This window comes from Spinacia oleracea, chromosome 3 (assembly GCF_020520425.1).
Source record: "Spinacia oleracea cultivar Varoflay chromosome 3, BTI_SOV_V1, whole genome shotgun sequence".
Classification (NCBI taxonomy): Eukaryota; Viridiplantae; Streptophyta; class Magnoliopsida; order Caryophyllales; family Amaranthaceae; genus Spinacia; species Spinacia oleracea.
Window position 1 is genome coordinate 103547700 of NC_079489.1, and position 23598 is coordinate 103571297.

At 38.6% G+C, this 23598-nt stretch overlaps 1 protein-coding gene, 1 long non-coding RNA gene and 1 other non-coding gene across 4 annotated transcripts; 2 read left to right on the forward strand and 1 right to left on the reverse strand.

Moving 5' to 3' along the window:
• Positions 1-10740: 10740 nt before the first annotated feature.
• LOC110789615 (uncharacterized) lies at positions 10741-13216 on the reverse strand. 2 transcript variants are annotated; one of them, XR_008930815.1, is made up of 3 exons: positions 12687-12890; positions 10865-12099; positions 10741-10755 (listed from the first exon to the last, which is right to left on the reverse strand). It is a non-coding gene; the product is annotated as an uncharacterized lncRNA (long non-coding RNA). The 2 variants fall into 2 exon arrangements; XR_002533627.2 differs by lacking the exon at positions 10741-10755 and having other exon boundaries at positions 11724-12099; positions 12687-13216.
• A 182-nt stretch (positions 13217-13398) lies between these two features.
• LOC130469221 (probable phosphoinositide phosphatase SAC9) lies at positions 13399-16067 on the forward strand. The gene is made up of 2 exons (XM_056838163.1): positions 13399-13595; positions 15550-16067. The coding sequence occupies exons 1-2, from the start codon at positions 13428-13430 to the stop codon at positions 15697-15699; spliced, it is 318 nt and encodes a 105-aa protein (XP_056694141.1). The 5' UTR covers positions 13399-13427; the 3' UTR covers positions 15700-16067.
• Positions 16068-20181: 4114 nt separating this feature from the next.
• On the forward strand, positions 20182-20286 carry LOC130471156 (small nucleolar RNA R71). The gene has a single exon (XR_008931820.1). It is a non-coding gene; the product is annotated as a small nucleolar RNA R71 (small nucleolar RNA).
• Positions 20287-23598: the final 3312 nt, after the last annotated feature.

Here is a 23598-nt window from a genome sequence, read left to right on the forward strand (position 1 = left end):
CTTCCCAAGGCGATCATGCCTTCTATTACGGTCGAGAATTTCAAGATCGAACCCCGGCTGATAAATATGATTGAGAGACACCAATTCGGTGGGGAAAAGGGTGAAGATCCTAATCTCCATATTCAGTCTTTCATTCAGTATTGTGCTACCATTAAGCAGAAGAATTTAACACCAGAGCATACTATGGAGATACTCTATCCATTTTCATTGAGTGGGAAGGCAAAGCTATGGATTAATAGTCTCAACCGCGCAACTATGAAAATCACCGACTGGGATTCTTTGGCTCTTGCTTTCTATGTGAAATACTTCCCACCTGAGAAGACGGCTCGTCTAAGGGGAGAGATAATTTCCATTACCCAACGAGCAGACGAGAGTTTATTTGAAGTCTAGGAAAGGTTTAAGGATCTGCAGAGAGAGTGCCCACACCATGGTATGGATGACTGGTTCTTGATCCAACAATTTTACAACGGTCTGGGTAACGTGTCTAGAACCATTCTAGATTCTGCTGCTAGTGGGAGATTTATGCAACTGGAGGTGCCTAGAGCTTTAGAGGTGATTGAGGCGATGGCCATCCATAGTGCCCAATATGGGAATCCTAGAGGTTTTGCCGACCGGGGTGTTAAGCATGAGATGAATTCTATTGAATAACTTACTGCTCAGCTAACTGCCCTACATCACAATCTGGATAATATACAGATCGCATCTTCCCAATCCACCCAACATGCTAGTGTTGCTGCAATGAGTGCCCAATCTGCCAATGTTTGTAATAGTTGTGGGATGCAAGGTCATTATGCACAGGAATGCAGGAGCTCTATCGAACAATACAATGCATTCCAGTCCTACAAGTAGAACAATCCGTACTCCAACTCTTACAATGAGGGGTATAAAAACAACCCCCTGCTATCATATAGGAGTACTAATGTCCAAAACCCCCATCAGATCCAACTCCCTCCACCGCCACAACAACATTACCAACCACCACCACAGCAGTCCTACCAACCGCGGAGTAACTACAACCCGCAGTCTAGCGGACCACCTGGGTTTCCTCCACAACCTCAACCCACACAGTCTGATCCCATGCTTGTAGAGATGAGGAATATGATGTTGGAATTGCAGAAGTCTCTGAGCGAAAAGGATGCCAAAATTGATTCTCTCACTGCTCATAACAAGATCATGGATAAACAGTTGGCACAAATGGCTACTACTCTTGCAGAAAGACCCCAAGGTCAGCTCCCTTCACAGCCCGTGCCCAGAGAGTCTGTAAATGTTGTCACTTTGCGGAGTGGATATGAGTATGATGGGCCGCCTATGACTATTGAAGAAGAGGTTGAAGTATCTGTTAGTGGTGATGTGCCAGAGGAAAGTGAGAAGGTGGTCAAGGAGAAGGAGGCTAGCACAAGGGTTGAGAAGAAAGTTGAGATACAATTTCCACCTATCAAACTTCCCTTCCCTCACTGTCAGCTAAAGAGCAAGCTAGACAAGCAGTTTGGTAAGTTCTTAGAAGTGGTAAAGAATCTGCAGGTAACGGTCCCTTTCACTGAATTAATTACTCAAGTACTTGCATATGCTATATACATGAAAGACATCTTGACTAGGAAGATATCATTTAGTGAGGTGGAGACTGTTGCATTTACTGAAGAGTGCAGTGCTTTACTACAAAACTAGTATGGGCCCGTGCTAATGCACGTGATTTCTATAAATTAGGAAACAACTAAAATAGTGCATTAGATTTTTAAAAACATGCACTTCTTTTGTAGTAATAATATAAATAAGGAGTAATTATGAAATATTTTTATAATTGAAATGTTGCTAGACGCCTAAGACAAAATGGCATATTCTAATAAAGTAGCTTATCAAAAAGTTGTTGTCAACTGACTTTTCTGGTTATATCATTTCAATTTTGATTTACTATATTTAGCTAGTTTGAAGTACGTTTATAAGATAATTACAATAGCGACATTGTATAATTTTATGGATGTCAGTTGATTTTTATAAATAAATATTTTCTTGAAATGGTACTAATTGTCATATAATTATTCAAGTTGTGAATTTCTATAAATATATTTAGTCTGATTTTATTAATAGGTTGGATTATTAGAACCAATTATTCCTTTCATTTAATGAGTTTTCTTAGTTTATTTGTTTAAAAGATGTTCTATATCCTTCTTAAAGAATGAGGTTTTATCTCGAGTTTCCATATTGTTGACAAAGTATATATGTAAATAATACTCCGTAGTACAGAGAATTTTTTTCTCGTATTATGCAGTCATTTTTCACATGTTTTTATTATTTCAACTTTAATGATCTCCTCTTAAACATATTCTTGTTTTCCTCCATGTACTATTTATATAGTTTTTGGCAATGTGCAAGTGGATATATGTTAAGGAGCATTTTTTTTAAGGTTTTGAAGAAAGATAAGTGAATCAATTGAGTTGATTCCTTTATATATGTGTTGTTCATTAGTTAAATTTTATGGTCATTCCCTTTACCCTTTCGATCTTATCGCCAAACTTCCCACTCTCGAATTTCTCTTCTTCTCCTCTACTCTAAGGCTACCTTGATCATGTCACCTCACATTATTCCACCACATCTCGATCCAACGACCACATCCACCAGAATCATCTACCATCCTAACCCTCCACCTCCAACACCAAGATAGAAATCTTACCCAACTATCACGGAATTTTACACCATCAACAAAAAATCCCAACCAACCCTATTGTAATCAAAATCCCCACCATCGCGGACAAAAAATCTCACTCCGATCCACCAACGACCGAATTAACTACCCTCTTAATAACCCATACAATCATCCGTAAAAATCTCTCGGCTACCATGAAGCCATCCACCATAATCATCTCACATGTATCTCTTAATAATACCTTATTCAAATGACTGATGAAGTAATTTTACCTTGCTCCTTATTTTTTACTCTCACCTACAATATTACATCTTTTTGCCAGGGGGTGTTATGTATACTTTTCTTTGATATTTGGGGATTGTATGTTTACTCTATTTTTTTAATAATAAACTATAAAATGTATGGTTTAATCATTTAATTGAAGTGCCTACTTTGTTTTTTTACATTGATTAAATATACGTTAAATAAAGAAAAAAAATGACGTTCTATATGTATTAGATTGATTGGAATTACTTTTCAATTATTTCATAATATTTGATAATTTGTGTCGAAATAGTAAATCATTATATTTATGTTATTCAAAATTCCTTTCAAAAGATAAACAACCTGATTTTTTATTTTTCTTTTAGTTTTCCTTATTTATTGGTATTTATATTCCGTTCGTTTAATACAATATTTTCTATTTCCTTTTTTGTCAATTGTTATTTTCCTATTATTCTTAGTTTGATTTTTTTTTCTTACTTGGATGGTGCATGATTTAAGTTGTGATTGATTGGTTTCCTTTTAATGGAGTATGATGTGGCAATTGACGTGGCATATGTGAGAACTGAGAAGAGAGGATTGAGTGTTTGGAGTCCTCACATTCACCAACACTCTGCTTTAATAATATAGATAAGTCTCCACCCAAGTTGAAGGACCCCGGGAGTTTCTCTATCCCGTGTAACATTGGAAATCTTTTTATTGACAAAGCCTTATGTGATTTAGGTGCCAGTGTCAGTGTCATGCCCCTGTTTGTCTGCACTAAGTTGAACATGGGTGATTTAAAGGTTACCAATATAACTTTGCAAATGGCTGATAGATCTGTGAAGTACCCCATAGGTGTTCTAGAAGATGTGCCTGTTAGAGTAGGTAAATTTTTTATTCCTGTTGACTTTGTTGTTTTGGACATGGAAGAGGACAGGCAGATTCCTATTATTTTAGGTCGACCTTTCCTACACACTGCGGGGGCAATCATAGATGTCAAGAATGGCAAGCTGACCTTAAATGTGGGGGATGACAAGGTTACTTTCAATTTAACCCATGTTGCTAAGAGTCTTATGGTAGAGGAGTCATGTTGTGGAGTCAATGTTTCTAATGATTATTTCAATAATGAATTGAATCATACTAACTCTAACAATCCTTCGGAGAAAGCACGTGTTTCAAATTGTTTTGCAGGTGGAGGTGACCGAAATATCAACTCTTTGGCATGGGTTCGGAAGGAAGCACGATTTGATAATGATGCGACCTAAAAGGCCGAAAGTTCTGTAAACGGTGGGCACCGTATTCATGATCGGGGTCGTGATCTGTCACTTCCCGCACCACATAGCTCATCCAAGGCATTTGAATTGACACCAGATGGCACCATCTTTGGTGCTCCCATTCGATGAGTTGTCGTGGCTCTCATCCCCTTCCTTCCATTGGCTGCGCATAAGTTGAGATTGTGTAATGGGGACATTGCATCAATCTAATCGGGGGATGAGTACTTAACTATCCATTTATTGCTTTCCGTAGTGTACTTTTTGCTTTCGTTTGTGTGTTTTAGTGTAATTCTTTTCAAGTGTGTGTCTCAGTGTAGTTTTTGGTATTGGAGAGGTGAGAAGAGGGTATTTTACGGTTTGGGTGTTTAATGTTGTGCAGGTCTAAGGCTCCAAGTTCAAAAAAGTGGAATAAAAGTTGAAACGGAGAAGCCTGTGCACCGCCCGATCTGGATCGGGAGAAGTGCGCCCGATCGGGCGCGTGTCGATCCAAAGAATTAGCTTGAAAATCGCCCGAATGGGCGACGGTTGCCCGATCGACTCCAAGGGCGAGTAAAATGCCCGATCGGGCGAAATTCCACCCGATCGGGCGGCTGGTGATGACGTCAGTACGAGGTCTTGGGATGAGTTTTGGGTTGAAGAGTCAAAAATAAAGGGTATCGCCCGATCGGGCGCGCACAGATTCAACGAAAAGGGTCGAAAATCGCCCGATCAGGCGATCTGCTGCCCGATCCGGCGTCGAGCGATTCTGCGATTAAGATGCACGAGTTTTCTCACTTCCCTTCATTCTAATCTTCTTCAACCTCAATCCTTCTCTCTCTTCCTCCATTAAACCCCAACCTCCCAAAAGCTTCCAACCTTCATATCTCCCTCAAATCTCCACCAAATTCAACACTCTTTACATCAAAATCACCCTCTCATCACCCTCTACAACCTATACCCAACCAATTTCAATCTCCTTCACTCTCCACCAAATCCCCAAATTTCACCAAAAACCCAAAAACCACCAAAAATATTCATATTTTAACCATGTCTAGCCGTCCTAAGAGGAATTGCACGAGGCAAGCAAGGAACCAACACGAGGCTTCAACTAGCCGAGCTCGTGAGCCGACACCACCACCACCGCCGCCCCAGTTCAAGCCCGACCGGGATTTTCCGGATGTTATTTTTGCTTCGGAGTGGCAGCGAGACCGATTCATCCACCTCAAACAGAGGGAGGTAATTCCAACCCGATTTATTTGTCAAAAATCTTTGCATGATATGGGTATTGAGAATGATGTAAAACGGGTCTTTTATGGTGTCGGTATGAGAGGAATGTATAGCATGTTGCATCTCACCTTTAGGCGTTTAACTTTGGAGTTTCTGAGTTCTTTGGAATTGCGTAGAGATGGTTATAGGATTGTATCGTCGGTTTATTTTCGCTTGATGAACCATAATGTTAGCTTGCGTATTGCTGATTTTGGTGGAATTTTTGGTTTATCCACTGTCCCTAGTAGGAAGCCTGGTAGTGCTCATAATAATAACTGTACCATGTGTGGAAAGCTTACTGGTAATTATAATCCCGGTAGTATGCAGCACTTGCATGCTTCCAAGATACAACACCCTGTCCCTATTGTTTTCTACAGGTTCCTGGGGTTCACAATTTTTGGTAGAGAGGAGACCCAAAATGTTAGGAGTACTGAGCTGGAGATTTTGGGTGGCTATGTTTTAGAGGGGGAAGAGAGGTATACCATGAACTTAGCACATCATATGGCCTCCCAACTTTATTCTATAGCCACTAGCACGCACACCACCCGTATCACCATTGGTGGGTTGATCACCCACATTGCCATGGCCACGGTTAATTTGTTGAGGCTAACCAGACTCCGGTTTTGGGTAGCAACCTATTAGACTTGGCCTATTTTGTTGGGCTTCGCCGCTTACAAGGTGAGCATGGATTGTTTAGGTCGGGTGCCATGTATTGGATGTTCGAGGGGAACAGACTTTTCACGTTGCCTGACCCTCAGGGTCGCACCAATTTCAGACCCGTCCAGGCTCACTATTTATATGCTGGATTTGAGCAAGAGCAGCCTGACCCACAGCCCCAGCCTGACCCACAGCCAGAGCCCCACCAGTTTCAGCCCGAGCCTCGCACCTACTTTAGGAGGGGGCGTCGAGGGGATAAGGGGAGGCCTCAGGGTGGCCCTACACCAGAGGAGGAGCAGGGGTCCGTTCATGAGAGGTTAGGGAGGCTCGAGATTGGTTTTCATGAGTTCGCGAGTGATCACTAGAGGGCCATGTTCCCTATCTATGATCAGTATGCCAGACAGGGATACATTGCTCCGGATGCTCAGCACCCTTCCTGGTTTACCTATCCCGCGGAGGGATATGGAGCTCCCGGTTCTATGGGCACCTTCACACCCACCTACTACGGTGGGTATGGAGCGGGCACTAGTGGTTATGGAGGTCGAGGTGGTGAGGATGGTAATGATGGTGATGATGGTCAAGGCCATCAATGATGCTGAGGAGGATCGAGATGGTTCGATACCCCTTGAGCCAATGAGGATATTGTCTGATTTAGCTTGGGGGGGTGTTTCACTCACTTGTACATTTTAGGTATGTTTTCTTTTTATTTTTGGTTTTACTTATTTTTGTGTGTTTATTTTGGTGTGTTTATTGCTTTCTAGAGTAGTTTATTGCTTTGAAAAAAAAAATACGTTCCGATGAATACAAAATCATGCTTCCATGTGCCCCTTGATTGGAAATTGTTTTGATTCTTGGTAATTGATGATGAGCAATGTAGATGTGTTAGCCATGATTTAAAATTTGATTGTTTTGATGCCTTAACATGAGTCAACTCCGACTAACTATTTGTGGACTTGGTGCTTGGCTAGTTGACTTGGTTAGGATTGTGTGATAGTTTCCTGGTGTGTCATTGATTTTGAGTATTGATTTGCAACTGTTAGTAGTGTTTTATGACTCATATACATGCACATTGTGGAGGACGAAGGCATTTTTCTATTTAGGTAGCCTTCGGATGAATGTAGATACATTTTTTTCCCTCCTTTTCCACCCATGTTGTTGCTTGTGCCCTTTATTCGGTGACGAGCCATATTACAAGCCTGTGAAAACTCCATTGGTTACTAGTCCCAAGCCTAGCTTGGGGGAGCTAATAGTAGTGAGGTGAGGGAGTTGTAGTGTGCCACATTTTGAGCACAAAGTGAGTGTTGAAAAAGGAGTTCATCTTATCATGGTTGTTGTTGAAAAATGAGTCGAAAATGAAAGAGATGAAAGAATAAAACAAATGTGAAGGTTTCTAAAAGAAAGGAAAAAAAGAGAGATTGAAAAAGAAAAGAAAGAGAAAAATCTATTACTCTCGGAAAAAGTTCAAAGTATTGTTTCAATCAAGTTTTGCAAATTTATATCCTTATGAGTGATTGGTCATAATTGTGAAAAAGGCAAGAAAGTATGGTGTTGGTTATTTGTTGTTTTGTCATGTGTTGAGTGGGAGAGTTATGGTCATTATATTGGATGATCATGGTTGTATTTAGGATTTATGCTCCCCAAAGACAAGGCTTTAAAGCTCACATTATACCCAAATTTACCGCACCCTTACCTAAGCCTAACATTACAAGCTTTGAAGACCTTCCGACCTTTGTGCATAGAGTCGTACTTATGTGAAAATAGTTGTTTATCAATGCTAGTTATGACATGACGCATTTCGAGTCGACTACTAGGTTGAGTGTATGTTTTTCTAGACACACGAGTGTTGTGATTTTGGGAGGGCATTGTTCACTTATATGTTGGGAGGAGAGCGAACAGGTACACCTTTTATCCGCCACATAAATGAGTGACGAGTGTGTGAGCACTAGTCTTGAATTCCATTGTGCATTTGTGGTTCGCTTTGCGTGACGATTGTTAAGGTGGATTAGCAGTTGGATGGATTTGATTGGTTTACATTGATGCATGCTCATTGGATTTTACCTTGAATTATATTTTTTCATTTTGAAATATGTTGGGGGTGAAGTTGGTCTTGTATTCATCGATGATTTCCTTGCTTAGGGACAAGCAAGGATCTAGCTTGGGGGAGTTTGACATGTGTGTTTTATATAGTGTTTTACCCCCGTCCCTTAGTACTTTTATGCGTCAAATGAGCTCTTAGGAGCCGTTTTTAGTACTAATAAGTGTTATTGAGTGTGCCTTGAGTTTCAGGTTTGATTTTGAGAAATTGGTCTTTTTAGACCCGTTTCATGGTGATTTAGGCCACTACACGAGCCCGAGAAAGTTCGGGACCTTTATCGTCGACTTTCGGGAGCCTTAGATGCTTATGGTTGAGCCACGAGAGTTAGACTCGGTGATATGGGCGAAGGATATTGAGGTTTGCAAATCGCCCTGTGAGCGGAGGGCGAAACGCGACCATCGGGCGGAAAGCCAAAGAATTGGAATCATCCGCACGCGCCCGATAGGGCGCAGTTCGCCCGGTCCGGATCGGGCGCCCATCAGAGTGCAGCCAATGACTCTTCGCAAACCGCCCGATCGGGCGGAATTCGGCCCGATCGGGCCGACTGTCAAGCACTTCGCCCGATCGGGCGAAGCGTCGCCCGATCGGGCAACGCCAACCTCCAGCAGTTTTTCACGTGGCTTATTTCCGTTTTAAATGTTATTTTTGAGGAAACTATTTATACTCAGCCTTTTATTTTTAGTGACATCTTTCATTCTAGTTTTTCAATACTTAGTTTATTTCTAGTTTCTCTCTAATTTATTCAAATACTTAGTTTTTAATTCCAAGTAAAAATTCAAGCTTTATTATTTCATTGTTCTTCAATTCGGTATTGTTTCTTACTTTAATTTATTTTATCGCTTTAATCATGTTTTCCATTATGTTAATTGCTTTGTTATTTATTATCATGAGTGAGTAGTTTAATTTCTAGGGTTTAAGGGGATCCATGAATGCATGATAGGGATTATACGTGGACATGATTTTTGATTGATTGATTATAATTTCTATAGCTTATTATTATTGCTCGTGAATTCTGTTCGGCCGGACTATTTTGATTTGAGTTTGATTAATCTTAGATTATGCGCCGAGAGGTATAAATATGATGTTTTTGGTCTGTGGCTATTAGATAGGAATTATTTCTAGTACATAGCGAGAGCCTGCTAGTTGTTTTGTCCTAAGGAATTCATAAGATTCGAGAGATGCATGTTTTCCTAGTTATGATTGTTAATTGATTGTCATTGTCAGTTGTCAAATCCTGGTCTGCATTTATGGTGAACCGCTGCCCTAGATTCCTTTAATATTGTTATTTTCCGATTTGATTACTTGCTTTAGTTTATTATACAAACCAACCCAACTCTTGTTACCAGTAGTCTAGATTAGTCTTTTAATAGTAGAAAGAACACTGTTTCCCCGTGGATACGATCCCTGCTTCCCTTACTATATTTTTAGTTGGTGAACGTTAGGTTTATCTTTGATAGGAGTGCGATTCAGTCTGTTAGGTATCTGATAATATTTAATTTGCCAATATTTAATTTGCAAGGTATCTGATAATTTATCTGTCGATATTTAATTTGCAAGGCATGAGACATCAAGCTATGATCAAATGACTAAACATCTCCCAACATGAAAATCAACCAAATAAAAAAGAACATGATTGTGTTATTTCTGACTTATGTGAAAACTAAATAGCAAAATCTTTTTAGTTGGGATAAAAGTCCGATTTTGGAAAAATTGAGCTTGAAACTTCCAACTAGTATAGTGCAATTTGAAATTGGTTGTTTGGCTATGGGCTGAAATTGGGTAGAACAGTTTGTTATATTTGTTAGATATGCAGAGTATTTTTATTTTCTGTGTACTAACGATTAGATGTGCTAGAGATCGACATCCTGGACATATGTACAAAATAAACCGAGTCACTGCGGGGCACTGGGTGTATAGTATTCTTTAACTCCCTACAATCCAACCTTCTTACTTTATTCTTGGTTTACCACTCACAAAAGATGCTAGGATCTTATACCTAGTTACTTGGGTGCGAGCAAGGTGATGATGACAATCCTTATAGGTTATATTCTGAATAATTATCTTTGCATGTCAGTGGAGTAACTACTGTAGACTGGTATTGTGATAGTTTCCTGTTGAAATTTGCAAACAATCCTGTAGGCTTTTGTAGAAGTGTTGGAATGGTGTTCAAGTGTGCCCTTTCTTGTTGTTTCTATTATAGTTTGCTGATTTCTACAATGAAGGGGAGGAACCAGGGAGTTTAAATGTCTTATTTTCCCCCTTTTTCCGTATGTTTAAACATTTTACTCTACTTCTACTGTCCCAAGATAAAAAGTCATATTTGATTCTTTTAACATCTTTTACCAATAAGAAAATTTGTTGTCTTCCAAAGAATATGGGGTCTGAGTTAACAATCTATTCTATTATCTTCTCTCCTTTTTTTTCTTTTTTATGCATAACAATCTACTCTAATATGGGGTATGAGTTAACAATTCTAGAGCTTTGCCACTAACTCTGTACTTTCAACATCAATATCGTGAAAGTTTATGCAACGAGACAGCGCATCAGCAAGCTTCTTTACATCCTTCCTTGTATGAGAAGCGCTAAAAGTTATTCACAATCTACAAATAAACAACACAACAAAACTTATTGCTGAGCCAACTCGAACTAAAAAATTATCCAGAAACTCAGAATGTATAATGTTAGTAATAAAGGAAAAAAACTAAAAACCTGCATGAATTAGGAGGAACAGTTGGTGGTCTAATTGCAGTAACATGGAATCCAGATTTCAGCATATGCCTGCAGTATGACAAAGCTGAATAGTCAAGAGCTGCTTGTACATGAATACCACCATTATCTAGAGTTGCATCTTGCGACACCATTGCAATCTATTACCTAAAATAAAACAATACTTTACTTTATCATGAACTGTATAAAACAAATTATGGAACACAAAACATTGAAAAACAACTGGCAATTTAAATGAATTTTACAATAACAAAAAAATTGTTTCATGCTTTTCGGAATCGAAGGAGATAAGTACGTTGATGTGAGAATGGTTTTATTGAGATTTCAGAGTAGATTGAGGATGGGGGTTTTGGAAGTTAAGGTTACTTTTTTATTTTTTACTTTTCTTATCTTTAATTCAGAGTTGTTGTTTTTTTTCCTGTAGGAAACTATACTTTCTGTTGTAGATAGGGTGACAATCAGATCAGGTTGGGTCGGGTTCGTGTTCGAGTTGACTATTTTCGAGTTGACTACCCCCGTACCCGAACCTGATCTGTTTAAGAATTCGGGTTGAAAACCTAAACCTGAACCTGATCTGTTAATTATCAGGTCATCCTGAACTTGATCTGTTTTGACCTGAAAATTTTAAAAATTTAACAATCACAAAAAAAAAAAAAAAAAAACTAAGTTTAACCTGTTGTTTTCAGGTTGGGTTGACCTGAACCTGCTGTTTTCAGGTTGGGTTAACATGAACCTGCTGTTTTCAGGTTGGGCTAACCTGAACCTGCTGTTTTCAGGTCAACCCAAACAATAAATTTTGGATTCTGATCACAAATACAGTGTTGCTAACCTGTACAAACAGTTTGGAAAATAATATTTTAAAATTTAGCCTCTAATGGCAGCAAGTCCTGATAAGAAATACCTGAATATCTTACACAAAAGTTTAACTCTTAAAGAGTTAAAATATAAAAAGTCTAGGAGTTAAGTTTGCACACACTAATAAGTTGGAACGAAGTATTAGATAAGTTTTACAGACCAAATAAAGTTGCCTCAAAGGCACAAATTACAGAAACTTGAGTTTTTTAAAACAAGAACATAACATTAGATATTATTGGAGGAGGATGGCCAATGAGCCTCAACCGGTAGCGACATTGGCAATGGAATCTTATCACCTTCTACATTCACCCTCAAATTCATGACGGATCCACACAAGGCCTCAAGTTGCGGCTCCAAAGTCACTACATTATAATAAAATACGCAAACTAATTATTAAAACACGCAAATAGAACACGCAAATAGAGTAAGTATTAAACATTAAAATTTGGTGTCTTACATTTAAATTTACATAAAATTAGACTTTAAAACAATCTGGAACATAACTAACTATGAACATTAGTTTAAAATAAATTCGAAAAATTTCGAAAAAAAAAAAATCAAAAAAAGGAAACATCAGAATTAATCGAAAATAAATCGAAAAAATAAGACATTTGAAAATAAAATCGAAAAAATAAAATCAGAAAAGACCAAATCGAAAAAATCGAACATAAAATCGGAAAAATAAAAACATTAGCATAAATAAAATAGAAAAAACCAAAACCGAAAAAATCCTAAACAAAATCAATAAAACCCTAAACCTTAAACATACTCGAAAAAAGCAAAAATAGAAACCATAACACAAAAGGTAGAGCTTCAAAATCACGAATAAGTAGAAATAAATTCAGAATCACGAATTTTAACTTTATATAAAATTCGAAAAAATCAAAAGAAATAGCATAAATTAGAGAAATAACAACAAAGGAAATGAATAAAGAGTGAAGAACATTACCGAGTGAATGAAGAGGAACGAAAAAATGAACCATTGAGGATGAGAGGAACTGAGGAGTGAAGAAGAGAGGAATTGAGGAGTGAGACTGAGAGGAACAGTTTAGTTGTTTAGAGAGAGAGAGAGAGAGAGAGTGTGTTTGAGAGAGAGTTTGAAAGAGTCAGTGAGAGAGTAGTGGGTGGCCGGTGGGTAGAGAGTAAAAAAATAGGGTTTAGTTAACTTCACTTTTCTACTGTGACTCAAATCTTAGGGTAAAATAAAGTTATTTGGGGTTGGCCCATTATTGTCAATGTACCCCGTATTCTTTCTTTGTTCTTTACAGAAATTTCGTTCATTTTTAACTAAATTTTGATTTAATTTTTTTTGGTTAACTTTTGTCGGGTTATCAGGTCGGGTTGACCCGGGTTGACCCGACCTGATTTTGACCCATTTAAATAATCGGGTTACACAGGTTGATTTCGGGTTGAGATTTTCAACGCAAACCTAACCCATTTAACTTCAGGTCGGGTTCTTGTCGACCCATTTAATTAATCGTGTTGAAAATCTCAACCCAAACCCGCTATTTTCAGGTCGGGTTCGGGTCGGGTTATCAGGTCGGGTCAGCTTTTGCCAGCCCTAGTTGTAGATATGTTTAAGATTTTTGTTTTTCTTCTCATAATGTTTTATCAGGGTGCTTCAATACCTCAATGTGAAAATGGGACAAATATTTTAATACCTTTACCTGGATCTATTAGTTCAGAATATATGGTTGTGTCTGGAGCTGGTGCCCGTCTTAATGGTGCAGATGCATCAATCTTGTCATTGTTGTATGATTTTGAGGAACTAGAAGGAGAGTTGGACTTTCTTACTCGTGTCGTCGCTCTTACTTTCTATCCTGCTGCTTCTAGGAGAACTCCATTAACTCTTGGTGAGGTACAGAGCAGTTCTGCTGGTAATTATGTCTTAGTTTTTGCTTCTATTAAGTAATTGTGAAGTTGTGAATTGCGTGGACTACAGTTAATTGAATCAAATGTAGACCTAAAGCCAAAAAGAAAGACCTTTTTTTTTAAAAAAAAACTCTTTGTTATGCACAGATGCTCGCTTGTCTGACTTGCATCTCTCATTGAGATTATTTGCGTTAGATGCGAGAGACCTCATTGTAGAAGGGTGGCTTCCTTAAATTTTGACTACTAATGATTTTTGAATTATTATTTAACTATCTACTACTTGATTGTAGTTGGCCAATGATCTTATGTACCACATATATCTTGTAGGGGATAATATGGCGATATGCAGCATTCCTTTTCCCGAACTTAGAAGACATTTCTCATGTGAAAGTTCTGGCACCTTCACTAAACTATACTCCCTCCGTCCCAGATTAGTTGTTACACTTTCCTTTTTCGTCCGTCCCAGATTAGTTGTTACACTTCTAAATTAGGAATGACCCCACAATTATTATATTGTCTCTGTCTTCCCACTATATTTTTTTTGGTCCCCACACCCTCACTCATTCAATTAAAAATACCCCACTATCTCCTATCACATCTACTTTTTCAATAAAATAACAATTGATAACCAAACAACCACTTATCACCTAAAACTTTGTGCAAATGTAAGTGTAACGACTATTCTAGGACGGAGGGAGTATATTTTAAGCTTTGATATGCTTTTAAGTTATGAAAGAAAACATTTAGAAGGTTTCTCTTAGAAATTGTCATCTTTTTGTTTGTAAATGTCAGGAAAATCTCCCTCATTCTCTTATTCATATGACTACTAAGTTTATCCGGTCTTCATATGACCTATGATTCTATCCAGTTTCATTTTAGCGTTGGGGTGATTGGGTGATAGGGTCAATATTGGCTATTATTTGGCTCTGGACTACAGTTAATTAAAAAATATCTCTGGTTTCTTTGCTTTTTGCTGTGAAGTTTTGGACGGTGGATTAATTTGTTCAAGCTTTGATGAATTATCTTAAGCAAAATATGCATAAAACTTTAAGACCTTCCTAGCTTATGAGTTAATTTTATTAAGAGAATTATAGAGATAGAAAATCTCTAACCAGAAGAATGTTGTAATAAATGAGTTAGTTACATATGAATTTAGGTTAAGCCAATTTATACTACCTAAGCTGGTTAAGCCTTACAATAGAAAATATTTTGAAAGAAAAAATATATTTTTATACTATTACAATGCTGACATATGTCAGCCTCTCTAACTTCCTAGAATTTAGGAGCTTGTAAGGAAAGCTTTATAAGAGCTTTCACTTCCCTGCATTAGCTCAGACGTTCTTGTAATGGGCTGGCTTCTCCAATCTATATGTTTATGCTTACTATGCAATGCTAACTTCTGCGGATGATGCTTATGTTGTTGCTTCTTTGCTTGCTTGCAACAGGCATATTCTGAAATATGATATAACCAAAACAGCCTTGCTGCAATTGGCATTAGCGCAAGTTGTTCAAGGCTTTGTGTTAAATTGCACAACGTTAACCATTGTGTGTTATCAATAACTTTTAGCATTTTGGCACTTATATTGCTACTTTAAGAGGTGACATAGTGAGGAACTTTAATGTGGACCGCCTTCTGTTGAGGGAGGAAACATTCACTATTCAACGTTTTTAAATTTGCCAAATTTCTGCATCTTGCTTTATGTGCTGAAATACTAACTTTTGTAATGAGATACAATTCGAATTATGTAGTATAAACATACTTAATCCCTTATTTTGATTGGTAACTTGATCACTTTGTTGCTTTACTGCAGGTTATTGTGTTCTGATTTTATTCTTCTTTGTATCATCGATGTTTCTTTCTCTAATGTTGGCCTCCCTTTATTATAGTTTGAGAAACACTTACTGCATTGCTTGTCTGCGGCATGATAATTTCTTTGTAGTTAGAGGTTCTTGGAGTGTCACTTCCTTGGAAAACCGTTTTCACAAGTGAAAGCCATGGAGCAAGATTGCTTGAGCACGCAAAAATTTGCCAGAAACGGAATACCTTCTTGTCTGGTCGTCATTCCACTGTTGTTGGTGGTGCCTCGTGATCCAGTGAAACTGTGCAACCAAAGACTCTACTGAACTCTTCATCCAACGATTAGTTAGATCTTTTGACTGGAAATGGAATTCATTTGAATCCGTTCTCTAACCCTTTGAATGAGCATAATGATGATCAGGCTGGTTCTCAATCCACCCCATCTCTGGATGTGAAACCATCTGATAAAGGCGTTGAACAGTATATATATAGAGTGCTTAAAGTCCCTTACTGGTCCACAAATGGTATGTATATGTTATTCCATTAGTATATGTATATTAGTTCTTGCAGGCCTGTGTCAGTATTCAAAATATATTTAGTAATACTTTGTACTTTATAATATAATAGTTCTATGAAAATGAGATGTGATTTATGTGTGAACTCTTACTTTGCTTTCTGCATTCTGCCTTCTATGGGTTCTGATTTAGATTTTGACCAAATGCTGAAGGAGATAGCTAGTGCATCCGTGTAGGAGTCAGACTAATCCGTTATAACTATTATTAGGATAGGGAGTTTTTATGTGTTTTTTTCCATAGTAGGGCAGTGAGGCCTGAAGCTTTGTTAACAGTTCATAATTGATTTATTGACTACTTCTATTCAGTAGATCATATTGCGACTTATACCCTTTTCGACAGAAGGTGTAAATTAGTAAACGACTACATTTTCAATCTATTTACATTTGTAATGTCATAGTCCTGGGATTAACTATTCACTAGTAGCTTTCACGTGTATTTATTTAGAGTGGTAAACCATTTTCATGTTGATTTATATTCAGTCTCTCTTCTGATTGTAAAATTCCAAAAGTTATCTAATTGTCTGTTGGGCTGAAATCTGAAGAATTTATTTAATTAATGTAGAGGCAGAGGCAGAGACAGAGGCTAAATTACATGGAAGCCATGAAACTGGAAATTGAACGCCTCCGCTTAAATCTTTCTACTGCTGAGTGAGATAGGGTTCTATTGGCAGTTGGCACGATCCTGCTTCTATAAATCTGAATCTGTTGCTGGATGATCTACAGATGAAAAGATTGTGCAGGATCACAACTAGTCTTGCAATGGTGGGACAAGCAGCTCTTGAAGACAAAATTACTAAATCAATTGATCTTGAGAAAAATGACGATGATGTCATTTATTTCTGGAATGTTTCTGGTTTTGGAGAGAGCTATGTTGGCGGTGTGTGTGAGTTACATGCTGAAAATGGGGAGGCGGTGCAAATATCTACCGTGAAATCATCAGCAGATTCCTCAAGGTCTTTGTTGTGTTCTCATTGTGGGAGAAACGTTTGTCAAATATGTTGTGCTGGAAGGGGAGCATCTCTGCTTGCAAGTTATAGTACAAGGGGTTCTTTGAACTCTAATGGTGGACAAGGCCGCAGTGGCTCAAGCCATGGAAGCCAGGCTGACATCTATAATAATAATTAACAACTATGTCACATCAAATAGGGTCATCTGTAGACAGTGCTGCAGTGATGTTGTGTTGAATGCATTAGTACTGGACTATGTCAGGGCTTTGTTAAGCTCCAGAAGAACCACTCGTGTTGGTACTGTTACTTTTACAGCTTTTGATAAAGTCCTTGAATTTTCCTTGAATGATGAAACTAGTAAGGTGTATACCTTCTGGCGCCCCAGACTCTAGTAAAGTTTTGAGAAAGATACTAAATGGGGAAGAATCTTTAGCTGAATTCCCATTTGCCAGCCTTTTGTACTCAGTTAATTATTTTTTCTATTTTGATCACTCCCAAATTCTATTTTATTTAAGTGTCTTAAACTACACTGCATTAAATGATATGCTTTACACGGTACTTTAATGTTTTATTATGTATATATATGCGATACAGGAATAGGTATGTAGAATAAAAAGAGCTTGTATGCGATACACGAATACGTGGAGAAAAAAACTTTTACAAACAAATTTGGACGCTTTTTGGAGTCGTGTTATAAAGTTCATTTAGATTAAAATTCACGCTAACAGAAATTTTGCACGCTTGTAAGCGTAGACAACCCAAATTTCTCGACGCTTTTAGGCGTCAAAAAATTAAATAGTTAAAAGATAGGCATAGCGGGAAATAATATTGACATCGGTGATAACAAATGTCTAGACGGTTAAAAGAGACGAGCTTCTCAACGCCAAACAAAAAATCGGGGTCTGCAAAAAGCGTCTTCGTTCTCGTCGCAAGAAGGCGTCGAGAAAATTCTCGACTTCAATTTTCTCGACGCTTTTAAAAAGCGTCGAGGGCCGAATTCTTTCCGGTTTTATGCGTCGTAAAATGGTCTAAAAAGCGTCTTTAACAAGAGGGTTTTGTAGTAGTGGATAGCCCCTACTAGAAACTCCTCTACCTTTCCCATATTGGTAGTTATAACCCATTCCACCTTGGTGATTTTGGGTTATAACTATCTTGATGGTAAGGAGCTTGATTACCTAGGCCATGGGGTTGACCATAGGGAATTTGGCCATGATAGCCTTGCCCCCTATAGTTGCCCCGGCCTTGGTGATCAAACCCCCCTCCTTGGCCTTGGCCTTGGTAGTAACTACCTTGGTAGGCATGCATAGAAGGGCCTCTAGGTGCTTGTTGTCTACTAAAATTTGGGTTTGGGGGCCCATTGTACCTAGGTCTTTCATTTAAAGCTTTTGCATACTCAATATCAAAGTCTTGCTCATAAGATGAGTCATGTTCAACATAGGAGACATTTTATAATAGATGGCACATGTTAGGAAAATTATCGTTTCCACCACATATATCACAAAACGAAGTATTAGGAGGCATGGTGTTGTATGAACTAACCTTGACCTTCCCTTTGGTGAGAAGGGTGGCCGACGGTGGAGGAATTTTTGATGGAGATGGTGGTTGACTAGGAGCACTCTCAAGATTTTCAAGGCGTGAACTAAGCTTTTCGATGATGTTTGCTTGCTCCAATGCGAAATCCGATCCTTTCCCTTCTTCACACCTACTTTTTCCTTCATAATTCTGAAGGAAATAATGCCCTTGGTCCAAGTATGCATTCTATGTTAAGTCTAATAAATGCGGTTCAGTATTAATTAACAAGTTAATAATTCAGTGAGATCAAGTGAGCTGAATGCCTAGCTAGAGGCCGCTTCAGTTCAAGTGGAATTAATGATATTAATCCACAGCTTACTCTTGACTGAACCCGTAGGGTCACACAAATGGTACGTAAACGGATCAAGTATTTAATGGCATTAGATACTCCATCTATGGATATTCGGAATCGACGGATCTTGGTTTCAGTGGGAGCTGAGATCGTCACAGGCAAGAAATGAATACTCCGGAAACGATGATATTGCCGGAAACGGAAATATGGATCGTATCGGAAATATAAATATTATCCAAGTCGTAGATGTTGCCGGAAACGGAAACATGGTACATATCGGAAAATATTATCGGAAATGGAAATATTGCCGGAAACGGAAATATTGTCAGAATCGGAAATATTATCGGAATCGGAAAATAATTCCGGAAACGGAAATATTAAATATTTGTTCGAAACGGAAATTAATTCCGGAATCGGAAATATTAAATATTGTTCGTATCGGAAATGAATTCCGGAATCGGGAATTTAATCGGAAGCGTATCGTACGAATTAGCATCGGACGAGGCCCGCTAGACGAAGGCCCAGCACGAAGCCAGGCCGTCGCCCAGCGAGCCAATGCGCACCAGCGCACGCCAAGCCTCGACCAGGCCCAGCGCAAGGCCAGGCCCAGCCAAGGCCTTGGGCGCGGGAGCACAGCAGTGGGCCGAGCACTGTGCGCCTAGTGTGGGCCGCAAGGCTTGCGCGGGTGTACGGTGCTCGTGCAATGCTTGTGCGGGAATCCTGAAGCAATCAGAATTCAAAGTGTGATTAAATCCTAAAACTATTAGATAATGATTATTTAATTAGAGTCCTAGTAGGGTTATAATTAAATAAATTAGTATCCTAATAGGATTCCAAAACCCTTTCCATAACTCTATAAATAAGTGCCTAGGGTCACATATTTTCATAGATTATTCAAGTATTCAAAGTGAGTTTTTGAGAGAAAATTCAGACACATTTCTTGACTATAAGTGCCGAAAATCTTTAGTACCTTAAGGGCGATTCTAGTTGGTCAATCTTAAGGCGGATCCGGACGTGCTGTGGACTATCTACGGAGGGACGACACTTGGAGTCTTAAAGACTTGTTCTTGTTCGGTTCGGGCGCAGCTAGGGAAGGCACGCAACAAAGAGTATGCATCTAAACTATGCTATATGCTTATGTGTAAATAATATGTATTCCTGGCTAAATGGTTTTTCCGCATGATTTATGAATTGTCATATGTATCATAACCTAACAAATTCCTCGTACCTACCTGCCAAGCTTGATAATTTTGCACCACATCCTCAATGATCTCCTCGATTTGATCCTTCGTTTTGTTCATGAAAGGACCACCCGCCCCCGCATCAAGGCTAGTCTTGGAGGCCGAGTTAAGTCCCAAATATAAGGTTTGGAGGAGGAGCCACTTTGGAATTCCATGGTGCGGACATTCTCTTTGATACTCCTTGAATCTATCCCAAGCTTCGAACAAGGACTCATCACGTTTCTGCTCAAATGATTGTATCTTGTGCCAGTATTCAGCAGTTTTCTCATGTGAGTAAAACTTACTTAGGAAAGCAATAGTGACCTCGTTCCAAGTTCTTAGTGAGTTTGGCTTGACCTCCTTGTCAAGCCAATCACTAGCTCTCCCTAGAAGCGAAAACCGAAACAACTTGAGTCTCACATACTCGGAAGTGACCCCATTATGCTTGATCGTGTTGCAATAGTGCTCGAATTGCTTCAAGTGCTCATGCGGCGACTCACTAGCCTTCCTGCAAAATGGGTGGCTTTGAACTAGTGTGATCAAGGCAAGCCTTATCTCAAAATTAGTGGCCTTTGTTGTTGGTTCTTGAATTCTACATGTGGCCTCAAAAGCGCCCGGAATTCCCAAGTTCTTCACCGCCAAAGACATTCTCTCAATTGTAGGATTTATAGGCACTTGGACCAGTGGAGGCGAGCTCAAAGTAGCAAATCTGTTGTAGCTTGAAGATCAGGTTCAAATTCTCCTTAGACCCCGCAATTTCCTCTCTAACTCCAAGTCAAGAGAATAGATAGGTCGATGACGGCTTCGCCCTCGATCTTGCATACAACTCAAACAAAACGTGAGCAATGACAATTACACTAAAAAGCAAGAAGTAAACTAGTTAAACTAGACTCGATGTTAAACTAAACTCAAATACGACTACCGCTCCCCGGCAACGGCGCCGTTTTGATAGGGCGTTTTTTGGTCGTTGAAACGAACTCCGCCTACCAAACAAAATTTATAAAACTCCTATTCCAACACACTATATCAACTATAGCGGCAAGTTAGGGATCGTACCAAGAGAACGAAGCGATTTGAGTTTAAGACAAACAAGCTAGCTTAGAAGAATGGTTGAATTGATTTGAAACTAACGAATCTAAACTTATATGGCAAACAATAAATTATGGAAAAGCTAGGGGGATTGAGGATCCACTTGAGTTTCATTGGGGAAAACGAATGAATAACATACATGATCATGCAAAGACATAGTTTCTAGGGAGCAACCAACTATTTTAGCGATTCACCCCTCTCGGTTAGAACGCCTTACCAATTCTAGTTCCTATGGCACGCTCTCGCGTCACCTAAGTCCTGAAATGGTTCATGAAATCAACTAGCTACTCATATGCAATCAAGCACTCTCAATCTCTTGACAAGAACATGATGAACACTCCAATTTCAATAACAATAATGGCATTTGCAACTACCAAACATGTTAATATAAGCATGGAATTCCTATCTAGCATATCACAATTTAATCACAAAATCAACAATTATTCAATTCTACATCCCCAACTACTTCTCAAGCATCACCCCTAACCCTAGCATGGAAGCTACTTACTACACATTGGAGGAGAAATTAAGCTAAGGTTTAGAATTATGCAATTGAACATGTTGATAGAATTGAAAGCAAAATTAAGAATCAAACAAGCAATTTGAACATGAAATCATAAAATTCAATGACAATCACAACCAATAGAAAGTGTAGAAATCAAGAACTTAAGCAATTAATGAAAGAAATGAAAGATAAAAAGCTAAAGAGATTAAGGAAGAAAGAATTACTATGAAGCTTCAGAAATCTTGAATCAACCTTGAGAATTGAAGAATAAACTTGAATTTAATTGAGTTTCTCTCTCTAGAAATTTGGGAAATTACAAAGTGTTTAGAGCAAAAGATGAAAAACTAATTCGAAACTAAAATGAAAACTTCCATCTGAAAATAAGAAATGAAATCCTATTTATATGCTTCCCCAAAATAGAAGTTTAAATTACGAAAAAGAGTCAGCCCGCGTCGTCGTGTGGGCGCACAAGGGTATGTGTGGGCGCACAAAAATTTTGTGCGTCCACACAGAGCGAAGAGTGAGAATTAGAGCATTGTGCGGGCGCACATAAATTCTGTTTGGGCGCACAGTTGAATTTCAGGCCTTGGCTTGTTTCAGCACTTGTGCGGGCGCGTGACAGGGTGTGTGGGCGCACATGGTAGTTTATGCGGGAGCACCGTTGAAACTCGTCTGGGCGCACGATTTTGGCAGAAACTCTTGATTAGGGACTCAAATCTGTGCGGGCGCACGGATTGGAAAATCCTTCTATGTCACTTTTTCTTCATCGTGGGAGCACACAGCTAACTTGTGCGCGCGCACAAGCCTGTTTCCTGCACTTTCTACCTTGGATTTCCACGTTTTCTCAACATTTTACCTATAAAAGATCAAAGTGGATAAAGCATATAAATGGCCTATAAACTATACAAAAATCACACAAAATGTAATAAAAATGGTAAAAAAATCCTAAGCTAAGAGCGACATAAATGCCGCTCATCAAGAACTCTTCTAACCACCCTAATCAAAGGATTATCCTCAGGTTCCAGATGAGAAACTTCATCATATGTGTCATCTTCAGGGATGAAGTCATACATATCTTCTTCTCTACTTGCCTCCTCATACTGCCTTATTGTAAGAGCTTTGGCATTGGGACATTCACTAGTTATATGTCCTCTGCCCTGACACTTAAAACATCTCCGCTTTTGCATATACTCTTCTATAGGAATGAACAGTTTTTGTTTGTTAGGCTTCTTGGGATCTTTATTTGAGCTATCTAACCCACTTGTAGGAGAAGATTTGTGATTGATTGAGGTTGGAACATGTTTGAAATTACTCTGAAATTGAGACCCACTCTTGTAGCTGGATGAATTACTCTTGTAGCTAATGTAGGGAATTCTTGGGATATCTTCTTTCATCTGTGCTTCATACTTTAAAGCTAGCTTGCAAATCTTCAAATGTAGTATAATTAGCAACATCAACTTTGTTGGAGATCCTTTTTGACAACCCTTTCAAGTACCTAGAAATCTTTAAAGATCCATTTTCCTGCATATCACAAACTATACATAGTCTTTCGAAGTCCCTTGTATATTCAGCAACACTAAGATCTTCGTGCATAAGAGAGGTCAGTTTAATATATTGTTCCTGCTCATATTCTCGAGGAAGGAATTTTTCTTTCATCTTCTTTTTCAATTTTTCCCATGTATCAATCTTCTCTTTTCCACTTCTTCTTCTATGAGCTTTCAAGTTCTCAAACCAAATAGACGCATATTTGGTCATTTTCATAACAACAAGTTTTTATTTCTTTTGCTCATCGTATCCCTTATAATAAAAAAAAACTCTTGACATCCCACCAACCCATTCAAGAAAAATTTCAGGGTCCATATCACCAGCAAATTCTGGCATATCTAATTTTACATCTCTGTCATCATCGTACATATTTCTACGAGGGTGGCTATAAGAGGAAGCATCATAATCATCATCATATCTTTCAAATTCCTGATCACGATTTCTCCA